We start from the raw sequence: 15,318 nt of genomic DNA, 5'->3' as shown, positions 1-15,318 counted from the left end.
TAAATTATCGTTTAACGTATTACTTAAAAATCTACCTTAATCTTCATTCAAAGAAAAAGGATGTATGTATTCACAAGTTCACCCACTTAAAGTTGGCTACATATTTAAATAAATGTTTAATAATGTCAAGTAAAATATCTAAACAAAACTAGTTTAAACTAGAGCTCAAGATACAGTATTAAATTGATAAAATGACGCATCAATTAACAATAAACTTTTTGTCCTTAGAGCTTTATTAAAAGTTTATGGGTAATGTATATATTCATTCATACATTTCAAAAATTTTAAATATTTTTTGGAAACTTTTTAAAAGTTAAATTAAGGAACAACTATAATGGACTACTGGAAGACTTTTTACAGATCTTAATTTTGTAACAAAGTCATATATATGTTTTCTCATTAATATGTAACATCTGTAATAATCTCCAATTTTGATATTTAAGCTATACGATCTTTAGCAGGCTTGTTCCGTTTAAAAAAATCTTTAATACAAAAATATCTAACCTCAGTTCTCTATTATCTAACAGAGAACTGACGACAGATGTACTATACTGTATATCTGTACAGAACGCCTTCCCTCCAATGCATTTCCTTAAACTTAAACCAATATGATTTACAGCGCATCGTTGTTAGATGACCGCTGTCCGAAATGACTTTTGTTTGTAGGAATACTACTTCAAGAATTATCGGCCAATCATAGAAATCAAAATTCTCATTAGTGATGACGTCACGTCCGTTTTAATCGTATGGTCGAGTCCCAATCATATGATCCAGTCATAAGAACTTAGTTTTTAATTTTATAGATGTTGTGCAAAAGCATATAACCCAATGAATTTAGAGAAATTAACCCGTTCGAATGGGGATAAATATATACCAAATACGTGGAACGATGTGCCACTCGTCGTGAATTCACACCAAAGAATTGGCTTATTAATATACCATATTTTGCTAGATGGAATTAGAAGTTTAATCTTAAAATTTACATAGCTTATTACCGATAAAATATTAAAAATTTCATCGGTAGAGCGTTCGTGTAGATATAAGTAATTTAGCGTTCTGGGAGACCTATATTATCACAACTTCATGTTATCGCAACTCTACTATCTTGTCAAGGTGTAGGACATCTGTCGGATGAGCGTAAAACCATAACTAAGCATGTTTACATTGTGTGTGGCGACCTTGGCGGGGATCGAGTAGGGCGCTATCTCTTAGATATTGGTTGGACATCCAGACAGCGGAAATTTCGAGAAACAAAAGGAATTCGATGGAGATCTAGAATGGAACTTTCGGGACCATTCGTTACGGTATATAGAGCACTGCCCGCGCTCGACAGTTAGTCAATTTTTGAATAGTGCTCTGTAATACTGAGTTGTGGACTAATTGGCGAAGGTGCCTAGAAAATCGTTACTTAGAATTCATAGTCTGTTGTATTGTAGTGATTGTATTTCTAGTTAGAAAATAATTTTGTCAAGTGTTTCATCGTGAGTTTGAATTAAAGGACCCAAGGAATCCGTAACAATATTTTGAGTTTTTAATTTTATATTTCAGTGGTCTATATTTCCAAAAGGTTTCAGAAATAAACAGATATATTAGAAAAAATATTACAAAAATAAAACTTACAGTTGAGTGTCTCCAGTAAGTAATAAGATCTTGAATATTATTACTTGGGGCAAGGAGTAGAAAATCCCGCCATTCATCATAACTAATATTCAGACTGCCATCTTGATCCATTCTGAAAGAAAATGTGTATAAATGACAGTATGATTTAATAAGATGATGTAAACAGTGACTTATTTGCCACGACTGCGACTATTGAAATGTATTTATTGTTATTACGGCTAAGATATACTAAATCTAATGACTCTACTATTTTGAGAAAAAAATTGGACGGTAGAATTTTTTTTTACGCAAGCCAAGTATCTCTAGAGATATAATAAAATTACTCTATTATCCATAAATATGTTATTGACAATAGTGTACTTTGTGATTTGCTAGCACGTTGCTAAGAGATAGCACTAGGGAATGCAATCCCGCACATGCTGGATCCCGCTAAATATATTTTCAAAAACCACATAGCATCTTAATCACAATAGATGCGTCTAAAACCTGGTCCAAACCGCATCCCAAAATCGGAGAGAGAAAAGAAGAGCATTTATTGTTTACAATCCCGCAATTTTGCGGATCCGCGGGATTGGTTGCTTTAATCCCGCGGGTTTGCGGTATTGAGATTTTGGTGCGGGATTGCATTCCCTAGATAGCACACATGTAATTTGCACTTTCACGAAAATAGATTTTTACAAATTTGTCGAATTTAGCACAAAAATATTATTAAATGCTAACAAAAAAAAGTTTTAAAGATTAGGAGAGCATTTGAAGTAAACTGACTTTATTTTTTTAAGCAAAAACTATGCATCGGACGAAAAAAATCAAGAAATAAAAAATGATTAGAAATGAATGGAGATTTTGAAAATAATTTTTATTTTAAGAGAAGTCAGCGGTGTACTACTTTTTTCTCCAAAAATATTCAATGTAAAACCCGTATGGACAGCACTGGTTAAAATAAATAAAATATTTTGTACACCAAAAAAGTTATTTTGATGCATAGAAGACATGTATAAAGTTTCATAAATATATCTATAATAAAATCAAAGATATTATGAAAAAAAGTTTTTTTTAGAAAAATTTACCACCCTGTATCTCAGAAATTAAAATGTTTAGCACATACATTCATGAAGTTTTTCTCTTAGAACAGGTTCTAGAATCGCCTCCTTAAATGTTAGCATGTCATTAAGGAATACCCTATATATTTCTACATATTTCCGTAGAACTTAAAATTTTCTTATCAACGATATATAAAGTTGAATCTAAGTTAATAATAATTTGCAAAACAGCAGCGAAGACCAGTTTTACTTTAAATTTAATATGGCTCAATTTTGAAACTAATAATAACGATGAAGTGAACTCATCTCTTGAAAATGTGCCAAAAGGAATTGAAGAGCACAGGGAAAAATAATGAAATAAATGGGAATATATAAAAAAAAACGGGAATATCGATAACGGTCACATAGAAACAAGCATTTAAAAATGGGGAAAACAATAAATGTCCATCCGTAATTTGAATTAAAAACCGTTTTCCTGAACATTTATCCCCGTTTTTGGACACTCATCGTTTTTCTCGTGTGCTGTTTAATTATTTTGTTAATTTTTCATTAAGTTGACCAAAATATACTGTTTGATAAAAAACAGCGTCAAATTGGCTTGAAAATTACGATTGATAACATTCACAATCTACATATATATAAAATGCTAATGTTTATCTGTGTCGTCTCTACTGAAGTAACGACTTGCTCTAGAAAGTTGCTTTTTTACTAAAAGATAGCTAATTGGCTCTTCTAAAAATTGTCGTCGCCGGGTTTTTTGTTTTTCATTTAATTAAACAAAAAATAAAAAGTATTTTTTTCCTGATGTCATGGCGGATGCGCCAGGCTTCAACTAGTTTAGAGGTTTGTTCCAACCTGCCGCGCCGCAAAACCGTCAACAAACCATTACGCATGTGCGCAGTAATTCAAATGTGTTCCAACCGAAATTTGACGGTTATCAGACGATCCTATTTGCGTACCAGCCTACCTTGGGATCATTTAGTTACGATTTCAGAACGGTAATTTCGGTACATGGTCCAAATTGAGAACTGTTTGGGTTGACTTGCGCATTAAAGCATTTTGGCAGGGATTATCGATTTTTAACAGCTGAATCTGGTCTGGCGTCCGGCTGATGCTTCGGTCTTGATTATTTTTTACGAATTCGAATACGTGTGCGTTATACTTTTGCTTGTGAGTTTGTGTGGAGTAAATCCTTCGGAAATTTTAAATTGTACACTTTCATAATTATCTATAGATAATAATTAAGGATAAGTGACGATGGTATGACTGATTTCTTTACCCCCACTTTAGATAGTGACAATTTGGAGTTGCTGCCTAGTAAAAGGGTGAAAAATGAACAATATATATGGAATTACTGGGGATTCCGATAATTCTGGTATATCGTCCTCTTTAACACACTTTTCGGTGAGAACACATGAAGGAAGATATTCTTCATGTTCCAGAATTACTAACATAGATTTTTTTAATGACTCATGTATTGTTTTAATAGAAACGTAAAATATTTTAAATATGAAACTTTTTAGGCTGCATGAAACTTGTTAGTACCTTCTTAAATTTTACTTTACTTTATATTGGTTTGGTTTGTTGTTTATTGAGTTTTTATTATTTTTATGTTTAATTTATTTTTATCTTTTATTTTTGTAAAAATTGGCCAGTCCATTAATAAACATTTATTTATTTTATTTAATTGTCTGTGGAAAATGTTTAACTGAATGGTTTAAGGCTTAATCCAAAGACCTTCAGTTCTGTTTACTGCTACGAACATTTCACAGCTTCTACGGGATTAAATATAATCAACTCAAAAGACAACTAATAAGTTGTCTTTTGAAAAGGGATATCAGCAAAATTGTTATTATCGTCTTTTTTCAACAGGCAATTTGACATAGTCATCCTATTATGTTTGAGGACCAATTCGTATTGTAATTTCGAAAAGAAATTGAAAAGTTAGTTTCGACATTGTAAATAAAAAATAAAAGTCTTCTTTTAAGGTAAAATTAATCATATATTTGAGCGACTGAATGCAAAATCATAATATCGACAATCAACAAAAGAATCCCTTCTGACACATATTTAAGTGAACGGTTTGATCTGATGTTGCATATAACAAATAACTTCAATTAATAGCGAATTTTAAATAAAATTGCTATACGTACTAGAGGTAGGCAAAAAATGAAGGAGTCGTTCATTTGAACGAGTATTAAAAATAAATCGTGACATTCGATTCACTGCTTAGAATACGGTTCCTTCAATTGAATCGTGGCCAGAACAGTGTAATATTGTTTCAAGACTAGGCTTGAGAATAAACCAGGAGTAAACGTAAAACTTAGAAAACTTTTATTGAAAAACGGCACACTATAAACAGAAACTATAACTACAGATTGTTATCGTTGTCACGATATATACACATAATACCACCAGTCATACATACCGAATGGTCTCTAACCAGATAATTCGGTATATATGACTGGTAGATACCAACGGATCCATAAAATTTGAACGAATGAGTTGTAAAAAGGAGTCGTGAGAATTAAATCGGATCACAATGCGATCGTTCGTTTCAACGTCTCGTTCGTTCAAAGAGTGAGAATTGATTCATTGCTTACAATACGGTTCGTTCAATTGAATCGTGGCCAGCACGGATCCACAACATTTGAACGATGAGCCATGAAAAAGACTCGTAAGAATTGAATCGGATCACAATGCGACTAGTTCGTTTCTAAGGCGCGGCGCGGCGATGATACAGGCATAGAGAAGGGTCGGGCACCAATATTTAGACTTGAACAAAAGCCCTAAATAAACATCATCAAAACATCATGGGCATAAAATGCAAACGGTAAGAAGGTTATTTACAAGAAAAAACGTATTTATACTGTGGTTAGTACGGGAGTATCTGTAATGCATTTAATTTTCACGTTAATATTTTTGTTAAAATAATATTTACCGACTATAAACCATTAAATGTCGGACTAAAAGATGAAATCGTGTTTTTATGCAACTCCCAATAAATATTCTTGGCCTCTGCTCAATATGATAAAAAAATCGGCGTTAGCGATGGTTATGAAACGAAGATTGCTGACATTTTAAAATTATATGGAGAATGTCATCTGTATTATATACTATTTATAATACGTATATTGTGCATGTGGTTCGTTCAGGTAAACGAATCGTAGGTGTCGATTCAATATAAGAAATTGAATCGTGTGATTCGATTCACTAAAAAGAATCGTAATACCCATCACTAATACGTACGCCATAGTTTTGAAAAAAAATACCAACTTATGATAAATATATCGTTGAAAGAGAAACTATGTAAATTTGAACTATATGTAAATATGCATATTGTAAAAACATATTGGCTGCCATTTAATCAATTTTATTTGAAATTTTAGTTGTTATTACTAAATGCGAGTTCTGATAAAGTATATTTTCAACCAGTTTAAACCAAATTTATTCGATGAAAATCAGCCTGTGCAACGAATTCGTTATACCGGGTGCGTCTCAAAAGTGGCTCACCCCTATAACTTCTTTAGTTTTTCAGGAAAAAAACGAGATTTGGTTTTGGTATGTTAGTACATGACATAAATTAGGATTGATTGGCATATTCAATTGTTTTCAAATCACTTCCTGTTTCACTGGAAATGACTACAACTTTTGATTTTTAAATGGCACCCTCGGTATTATATTTTACTTTATTCCATAGAAAATGACACTCTGAATATAATGAGATATCATATGTCAACTTCTGACATTTTCGCTTAAAACAAAATTGCATTTTAAATTTCAATCTAGAGTGTCATGGCTGTGTTAAAAAACACCCATTTTTAATCAAGGAGCCTTGGAAAAATAAATTTGATCTTCTAATGTTTTTAGTGTCTTAGTTAAAAAGAGTTTAGTCGTCCAGTTAAAAGATGACTAAATCGTATTTTTAATTATATCTCAATTTTTTCAAATGGAAGGAGGGTAGCTCATTAGCGTATTTGGAAAAAGCATTTTTTACGAATAATTTGGTACCACACACTGGTATTTCGAGTCAAATTCTCGTTGTGAATCGCATGTTTCAATTTCAAATAAACCATATTCGAAAATGTTAAAAGTTGACATATAATATGTCATTATATTCAGAGTGTCATTTTCTATTGAATAAAGTAACAAAATACCGAGGGTGCCATTTAGAAATCAAAACTTGTAGTCATTTCCGGTGAAACAGGAAGTAACCAAAAACAATTGAATACGTCAATCAATCCTAATTTATGTCATATACTAACATACCTAATTTCATTTTTTTATCTCACAAAATAAAAAAGTTATAGGGGTGAGCCACTTTTAACGCACCCGGTATAATATAAACATATAAAAAAAAATTCACTGTGGTAATACAAGAAACAATTCAAAAGATGAGCTGACAAGAAACGAAGGTTTAAACTAGATAATACAAGAAAAACTTTTGAACAAAATCTAATAAGGCCAACTGCCTACTAAGGGTGACTGCAACGACGTCCAGTAATCCTGCAGTTAAAACATAACAATTTGTTTTTATATATAAAAACCAGCTGTTATGTTTTAACAGCAGGATTACGGGACGTCGTTGCATCCACCCTAAATAATCAAATGTATTGCTTAGCCGCCTACAATTCTGTTTGTTAATACAGAAACCGCTCACGAATTACATGAATCTTAAACGTTCCGTTACATGCAAAAACTAACATGAAATAGTTTTATCTAAATCTTATCTATGTAGATAAACTTCTTTCTTACCTTTGGAGTAAATTTGTTGCCTCACTTCGATCCAATGGTATTCCTAAATCACAGAATGCCCTAATAAGCTCCTCCAGATCAATTTTCCCTGAAAAAATAAATAAAAACCTAAATCAGAGAGACTATTTAACTGCTGTTTTTTCTTGCTTTTGGACTATAATGGGCTTGTTTCATATTTTTTTTATTTAACCAATCCAAACTACAACTAAAAAATAATAGATCTACAAAAAATTAGAATTGTATTTGCACGTTTGGTATCTCAAAAACACCTACAAACACACACATTTATTGCGCGAGAACGGGGCGTGGCCAAACGTTACGTCACGCCACTACAGAGCCCCGGCGACCGCGTTCGACACAACGGTTTTGACGGCTTTTGCCGATTACAGTAAGTGTAATTTGAATTTAAGAAGAATTATTAATACAGGGTGTCCCATAAATAAGTGCTATTATTTTAACTGGTAGTATAGTTCAACCCCAGAAACACGCCTATGAGATTTTTTTTCGCGAAAAAAAATTGTTGAAAATTCGGAATTTTTTGAAAATTTTTTTGGAAATTTTTTAGTTTTTAGTTAAAAAACATAATTTCTGGATAATATGGCAACATAGGTAGTAGATTAAATTAACAAGAAAGTAAATCCAGAAAAGATCCAGTGGTTCTCAAAATGTTAGCAAAAAATAATTTTTTTGGAAATTTTCAAAGTAAAATAACTCCGTTACTTTGGACTTATTTGAAAAACGATAAAGAGATAATATGTTTCTTATCGAGATCTACCTTTAAAATATTTGCACTTATTTCTGGGACACCCTGTATAGTACAGTGTTTAGTGGACTCCAATAATTGCTGCCCTCCATTCGCGAATTTCAAGTTCCAGAGCCCTGGGCTACTCAGAACGGTTCTGAAAGGAGCTGTACGCGATAGCCTGACGCGGAACAGTTCTGAACTTTATGACTCAATTGAATGGAGGGAGAGTATCGCGTTCTTGAACAGTTCAGAGCTGCACAACGGCGTATGGAGGACAATGGAGGACAGCAAATGAATGCAAAAAATGAGAAATAAATATTGTCTATAGTGACGTTAGATTATTTAAAAAGGTAATGGTATCATATTAAGCATTCTAATATCTTAGCATTTTGCCTTCCCCAATATTCTAATTGTCTCATTTAACAAGTCTATGCACTAACAAGTTTTATGCATTTAACTATGAATCATTATAACTTGGATATTTTTTTCCTACTGAAAAAATAACTACTATACTGTTTTAATAAATTTATTTGTTGTCTATGTTGCTTATAATAACGACTTTTTCCAGTAATAAGTTTTTTTTCTTTTGGTGGAGGTTCTACGGCGATTCAGCCACATATGAAAAGCTACCTTGAAGTCACCCTCGATGGCGGCAGTCCATTGCACTTTATATTTAACATTTTTTTAGGTAGCGTTGATAATGCATTACACATTACAATTAAAATGTAAATAATTTTTTCAGTAAAAAACATGTATTATAGATTATTTTTTTATTAGATGGATATTTCTTTAAATTTTAAATGAACATTTTTTGTATTTAAAGTATTTTAAAATTTTTAATGGTTTCGAAGATACACTCACAGCTACAACGGTAAAATACGAGCGAAAAATCAGCGGCTTTGATAAAAATTTACTGTGGAAAATGCCATATGAAATATAAAACCGCGAATATCTGCGAAACCTTTAAAAAATTTGAAATACTTTAAATACAAAAATTGTTCATTTTTTAATTCTCAATCTATTGAAAAAATGATATACAAGGTGTCTCATTTAAAGAAAAACGAAGAATAATTATTTTATATTTTAGAAAGTTTGGCGTCGAATTTTTAACATCCTGTTAAATTTACGATTACCATATTTATATCGAAGTAAGTACAGACTATCTAAAGAAAATACCTAATATAGTTTCGATTTAGGACAGTTCGTTTATTGTTAATAATTTTTTTAAGAAAGACTAAAAAATATGTATTTTTTATTTATTTATTAATATCTCTGAAACTATCGAAATATATACATATACTCATATATTAAGGGTCCCACAGACTTTGTTCATTTTTGTCATTTTTAATCGCCACGATTAACAACGAAGATTAAAACTGATTAGTCTGTGCCACAACACAGATATCATCACCGTCGGTAAAAATTTCTACCTTTGATTGAAATCTTAATCGTCGGTTCGTCCATGTTCGTAAAAACCGATAATGTGTGCGCCGTTACTTTTTAATCAGCGGTCTTTCACATTTGTGCACGTGTACATGTTGCATTTATTATTTGTTTTTGCCTCATTTGTATGGTTGATTCTATTGAGTTTGTAACTTTTTCAAAAAAAAAAATAGTTATTTATGGTACTAGTGTATTATCTTACAAGTCACTCTGGGAAATGTTTAGCTTCTAATTTTCTCAAGTGACTTATATGTTATAACACGCGAGTGCCATACAAAATTTTATCCAACAGCAGAACTGTTTCATGTCCAATCTCTAAGGAATAATTGATTTAAAAGTGTCTACCAGTTCTACTTTCATTATTACGAATTAATAAATTATCAGGGTGCGGTTATGTTACTATGCAATATAGATGTGCGTTTTTTTTTGTAAATAATAAATAGCACTGACATTAAGACGTCATTTTGATAAATCGCGATTTTTTAATGATAAAATAGTGAATTAGCAACCAGCAAGTCAGATTTTAAAGAAAAATGATTCAGGAAGATCTTCTGCACGAAATTATTAACCAGGCAGAGGCGGATACAGCACAAAAATTCCCAACTTTTTTAATCTAGCAGCTACAGATGTCCGACACACTATTGCCAGACCCTGTATATTTATCAAAATATTACCTACCAATGCCACCATATTTTGTAACAAAGATTAGAGTAAAGAATCTTAAATATAACAGACATGAAGATATTTTAGAACCCTGGGTAAACCAGTGTTCCAAAAAAGCAATTCCATTCTAATCCATAATCTAAAAGATTTACTTACCATCTCTATTCTTATCCATACTGGAAAAATGTAACCGTAAATTCTTCTCATGTTCTCTCACGTAATATATAAAATCAGCCAAGGATAGAAATTCACTTGATGTTCGACTGTTTTTAATAAATTTCTAAAAAAATATTAATGATTGTGACTAAAAGGGAATAAATATACAAAATATGCAATATTTTGGATAGTAATTTATGTTATGTAAATGAAAAAATATATAGTCAAATAAATTAAATTAACTAAAACAACATAGTAATATTTTACAAATATCCATATGAAAACTTCATACCTCTGCATAACGTTCATGCATCCCATGTTCTTGTAACGCAACCGTTAGATCGTGTATATCAATTTTTCCATTTCCATTTTTATCAAGTTTAATAAATAACTTTTCCAATCTCTCTTCATCCTCTTGGGGTAGCTCATGTAGATAATGGGGAGCCGCTCTAGATACATTTATTTCATTAGATCTCTGTGGCATGATTTGAAATTTTACCGACTGCTATGTTATAATTGAATAGATTACATCAATAATACATCTTTGTAATTAATGGTTTATAATATCTTTGAAAATTATTTCATTTTTAAAATAGGTCTAGTAAAAACTGTAAAAATTAAATTTGACAACTGTCATATGTTATTATGTTACATTAGGTTAGGTTTCTAGAATCTAGATTAGGGATGGGTATTCTAAAATATATCGATATAGACGTTATACAATATGATGATGCTTATGAAAAAACGGCGTCAGCGATGGTTATGAAATGAAGATCGCTGTCATTTTATATACAGGGTGTTTCAAAAAACATGTGCCAACTCGAGTGGGGATATTCCTCACGTAAAAATAAGATTTATTTTTCAAATCAACATAGGTCCAATTCAAGTCCAATTCTGCTTTGTTTCGTAGCTACGAAAACACCCTGTAGCTACTGTAGCACCCTGTAGGGTGTTCTATTAATAATTTTTTGATTTATTATAATTTTCTTCTAAGTACTCTAAGTGATTTGAATGAAATTTTGAGGGTAAAAATTACAGTGATACATATTTTAATGCTAAAAAAGTGTCGATAAATTTATCAGGGACGTACATATGGGTTATCACTTATCACTGAAATATTAAAAAAAAAAACATGCGCGCCACTGACTTTATTTATTTTGATATCAAAACTGTGTAGGCTAATTTAATGCCAATTAAAAGATATCTCTTGATCAAGCTCTTGATGTTTTGACGAATTCGGCCTTCTTGATGAGATTAACGCAATTTTATTAATCACAATTAATAAAATTAAAATAAAAATGAAATTAATAAATTATATATTTTACCTAATTATTAAATATTATTACTATTAGTTATTATTACTCTTAGTCCAGCATACGGCAATTTCAAATAATAAAAATATGGTATTTAAGATAATTATTACAAAAAACCTAATTTTAAAAAGATTTAACATCCTCTGTATCTCTAAAACTATGCATTTTCATACCCATGTTTATAGGAACTTTTTTTCATATTTTTTGATGATGAATCAATGAGTACTTATGTGAAACTTTCTCGAGTTAATGATATTAATTTTTTTTAAAGGTTGCTTTTAGGCTTATTGGATAAAGGCAAATTAATAAAATTGCGTTTATATCATCATAAGGAGACCGAAATCGACAAAATATCAAGAGACAACTTTTTATTGGCATTAATCTGCTTACACTATTTCGCTAACAAAGGAAAAAAAATCAGTGGCATACATGTTTTTTTAGAAAAATATTCCAGTAATAACCCATATGCACGCCCCTTGTGAATATGGCGACACTTTTTTAGCCTTAAAATATGTCGCATTTCTAGTACCTTTTACCCTCAAAATTTCATTCGAAAAGCTACTAGGACTTGGAAGAAAAGTATAATAAATCGAAAAAATATTAAGACTAACACCTTGTAGCTAGAAAACAAAGCAGAATCGGACCTATGTTGATATGAAAAATAAATCTTATTTTTACGTGAGGAATCTCCCCACGAGAGATGGCATGTTTTTTGAAACAACCTGTATAAAATTATATGGGAAATGTCATCGATCGTCATTTCCAAGCCAACTGGACGCAGTTTTTTCGATCATACGGTATAAGCTGCGATATAAGTATCAAAATTATATCAAAACCAAATTAAGAAAAGTACCATATGATTGGCGTCCACTTGGCGTGGAAATAACCAAAGACATCTAAATATAGGTAGACAGAACACTCCATTCATAAAACTCAATTTTTTAGAATCATACATGGTTTGGCACTTTTATGAGAGTTAAAAAGAGATAGGTACATAAATATGACAACACGGTTGAGTTTCGTCTGTCTTTCTGTCATTTCACTCCATCAGTGGCGTGACGGTGCAAACAATAAGAAAAATGTAGAAGGATACTGTCGAGGATACATAAGTTGTATATAATAAGTTGAAGTTCATCGATTTAGTAATTTTCAAGCCAACATAACGCCTTATTACAGTTGAGGGTTGGAACCTTTGGTGTTACACAGCAAAATAAAAACACTAAATCACCACAATACACCAAAACACTTTTACTTTTACACTGGACGCGCGTTTCGCTAACCATGTTAGCATCCTCGAGAGTACAAATCCATAAACTCAGTTTATAATCATCTGCTGATGATGCTAACATGGTTAGCGAAACGCGCGTCCAGTGTAAAAGTAAAAGTGTTTTTGGTGTATTGTGGTGATTTAGTGTTTTTATTTTGCAACATAACGCCGTTTTATTTTTCGATAATAGGGTATATTTTTTACATTATAATACCGTATGATTGGATGATCGGAATCTAACCGGTCTAGGGTGGAGAGGCTGTTTCATGCAGCAAAAGATAAAGAACTCATAAAGAACTCTTCAAACTTGAAATAGTCATGGAGATCGCCAACGCCTGAAGACAGGCACGGCACGGCACCGCAAGAAGAAGACGGTATTCAGTATATTGCATCTAACGAATATTAGGTATTTGGCAAATATCCGCTGTTCCGTGCATCTCTGAAAATTACGTCTTAGCGTTATACTTTAATTTATTTTTCGGAAAATAATTAAAATGTTAATATTGCTTTAGGAAACGTACTACCCTGTTAAAACCTGCAAAGATTTATGGCTAATTGGCCAACAGTCGTGCAAAATTCTTGAGCATTAACTTTTGCCAGAAAACGGTTGCTGTTTTGATCAAGCGTACATAAAATTCGAACAAAATTTAGATATGTAAACAGACTCTCTTGTTAAGTCTCTTGTATGGAGGCTAGAAGCCTCCATAGTCTACTCCATAAAGCTAGAGCCTCCATAGTCTCTTGTCAGTAGCTGACAATTATGTTGAGAGAAGACCAGTATTTTCTTCAAAATAAAATATTTCTCGCTTTGAGGATGTTGTGAACGAAATATTGGATTCTTTTTTGCTTGGAATCTGTGTAGTGTTTTCGATGGTAACATAGAATTCACACCAAATTTGGTAGCAATGAAACGATATTAACTTCCCATGACATTACAAAAAGTATATCAGAATGTAACAAATTATGTAGCAATTCATCGGGCATAAGTTACCTTAGACATGCAAATCCATAAAATGTTGTTACGTAAAATATGGTAGAATAAGTAGGTTGTACTAAGTGTAATCCAAAAGTTTTATAGTCTAGCGTGTTTTATATGTGATACCATTGAATAAAAAGATTAAAAGAAGAAATACAATGTAGCCATATATTGTAATAAAGCTAACTGTTATAAATTAATTCGGTTTTGTTAAGTTAGTTCAGTTTTATTAGATTTATAATTAAGGCCATCGAATTATTTGTAAAATAATAATTTTATTCAGTACTTGTTTTTATGCAGTAGAGTTTTGGGGATTCGCATCTATCGATACTTTCCTCGATACGCCGCGCGCTGATATCGAAGTGTTGCTGTCCCCACTCCTGTAGATGAGAGCAATATAATGACTAAAAAATACAAGGACATGTAACGCCCATACGGGCTGCAGCAGAATTTGTTACGTTAGACGCCATCATATTGGAGCCTACGGATGAGTCACCACCTCGTCAACAGTGACAATTTTAGCGATGTTTAATAATTTGTTGTGTGTAGTGAGCTTTGTTTAAACTTCATTACAATGGTGATGTGTTCAGCTTTCAAGTTTAAAAGCCGCAATGATAAGAAAGAGCCAGGAGTTGCGTTTCCATAAGTAAATAAACAGTCCACTCCACATTTTTAGCGTTCTCCTGTTGAATTTGGTAATTATTTTTCTGATACTATATGTACTTGATATGTGCTAATCGTCGATACTAGTTTTGTATATTTTGTTAACACTTTAATACGTTTTTTTCGTAATTAATTACTATGATACCACCGCCTACACCATAGGCGTAGTCAAAACATTTATCAAAAATATAAATATCCCTTCAAGCAGCTAAGTTAAGAAAAATATATTGCCACGGCACTGTTTGAAGCCATGGTAACAATTTGGTCTCGGATATTATATGTCCTTGGATTCTTTAGTCATTGGCAGTACCGTTAGAAAAATAAAAGCCAGTTCAGTTCATAGATAACGTCACGGCCGAGAATCTTTAATGCGCAGGTCGGTACGTGTGATTAGAACAGGTTCCAGCCGCAAGAGGTGCTGGCGTAATAGATAGATTATAACTCAAGAAAGAGGGACACACAAAAGATTTGTAAAGCCGCGGCGATAAACCCCCCTCCCAAACATTTTGCATTCCTCATCCATGAGTTATTGTTGGTTTGGTAATGGAAAATTTAATATGTATTATTTTCAATACTTATTTGCGAGCTTTTTACATTTGCATTAGTTATAAAATAAGGTCAAAAAATACTATATACTATAAAATATGGAAATGGTTGAAATAATTTTTACAACTATA

General features: G+C 31.9%; 1 protein-coding gene across 1 annotated transcript in view; it reads right to left on the bottom strand.

The window, feature by feature from the left end:
- Nucleotides 1-11,065, bottom strand: part of LOC115886221 (calcium-binding mitochondrial carrier protein SCaMC-2) — a 52,813-nt gene extending 41,748 nt beyond the window's left edge. Inside the window, exons 1-4 of the mRNA XM_030905307.1 lie at nucleotides 10,715-11,065; nucleotides 10,423-10,546; nucleotides 7,416-7,503; nucleotides 1,621-1,732 (exon numbers count right to left, since the gene is read on the bottom strand). Of these exons, the coding sequence (XP_030761167.1) occupies nucleotides 1,621-1,732; nucleotides 7,416-7,503; nucleotides 10,423-10,546; nucleotides 10,715-10,906 (516 nt within the window). The 5' untranslated portion in view covers nucleotides 10,907-11,065. The remainder of the gene's footprint in view (nucleotides 1-1,620; nucleotides 1,733-7,415; nucleotides 7,504-10,422; nucleotides 10,547-10,714) is intronic.
- Nucleotides 11,066-15,318: the final 4,253 nt, after the last annotated feature.

Source organism: Sitophilus oryzae, unplaced genomic scaffold, assembly GCF_002938485.1.
Source record: "Sitophilus oryzae breed Bouriz unplaced genomic scaffold, Soryzae_2.0 scaffold_476_pilon_pilon, whole genome shotgun sequence".
NCBI lineage: Eukaryota > Metazoa > Arthropoda > Insecta > Coleoptera > Curculionidae > Sitophilus > Sitophilus oryzae.
The sequence above is the reverse complement of the archived record's forward strand: the minus strand, read 5'-3'. Positions and strand labels throughout refer to the sequence as shown.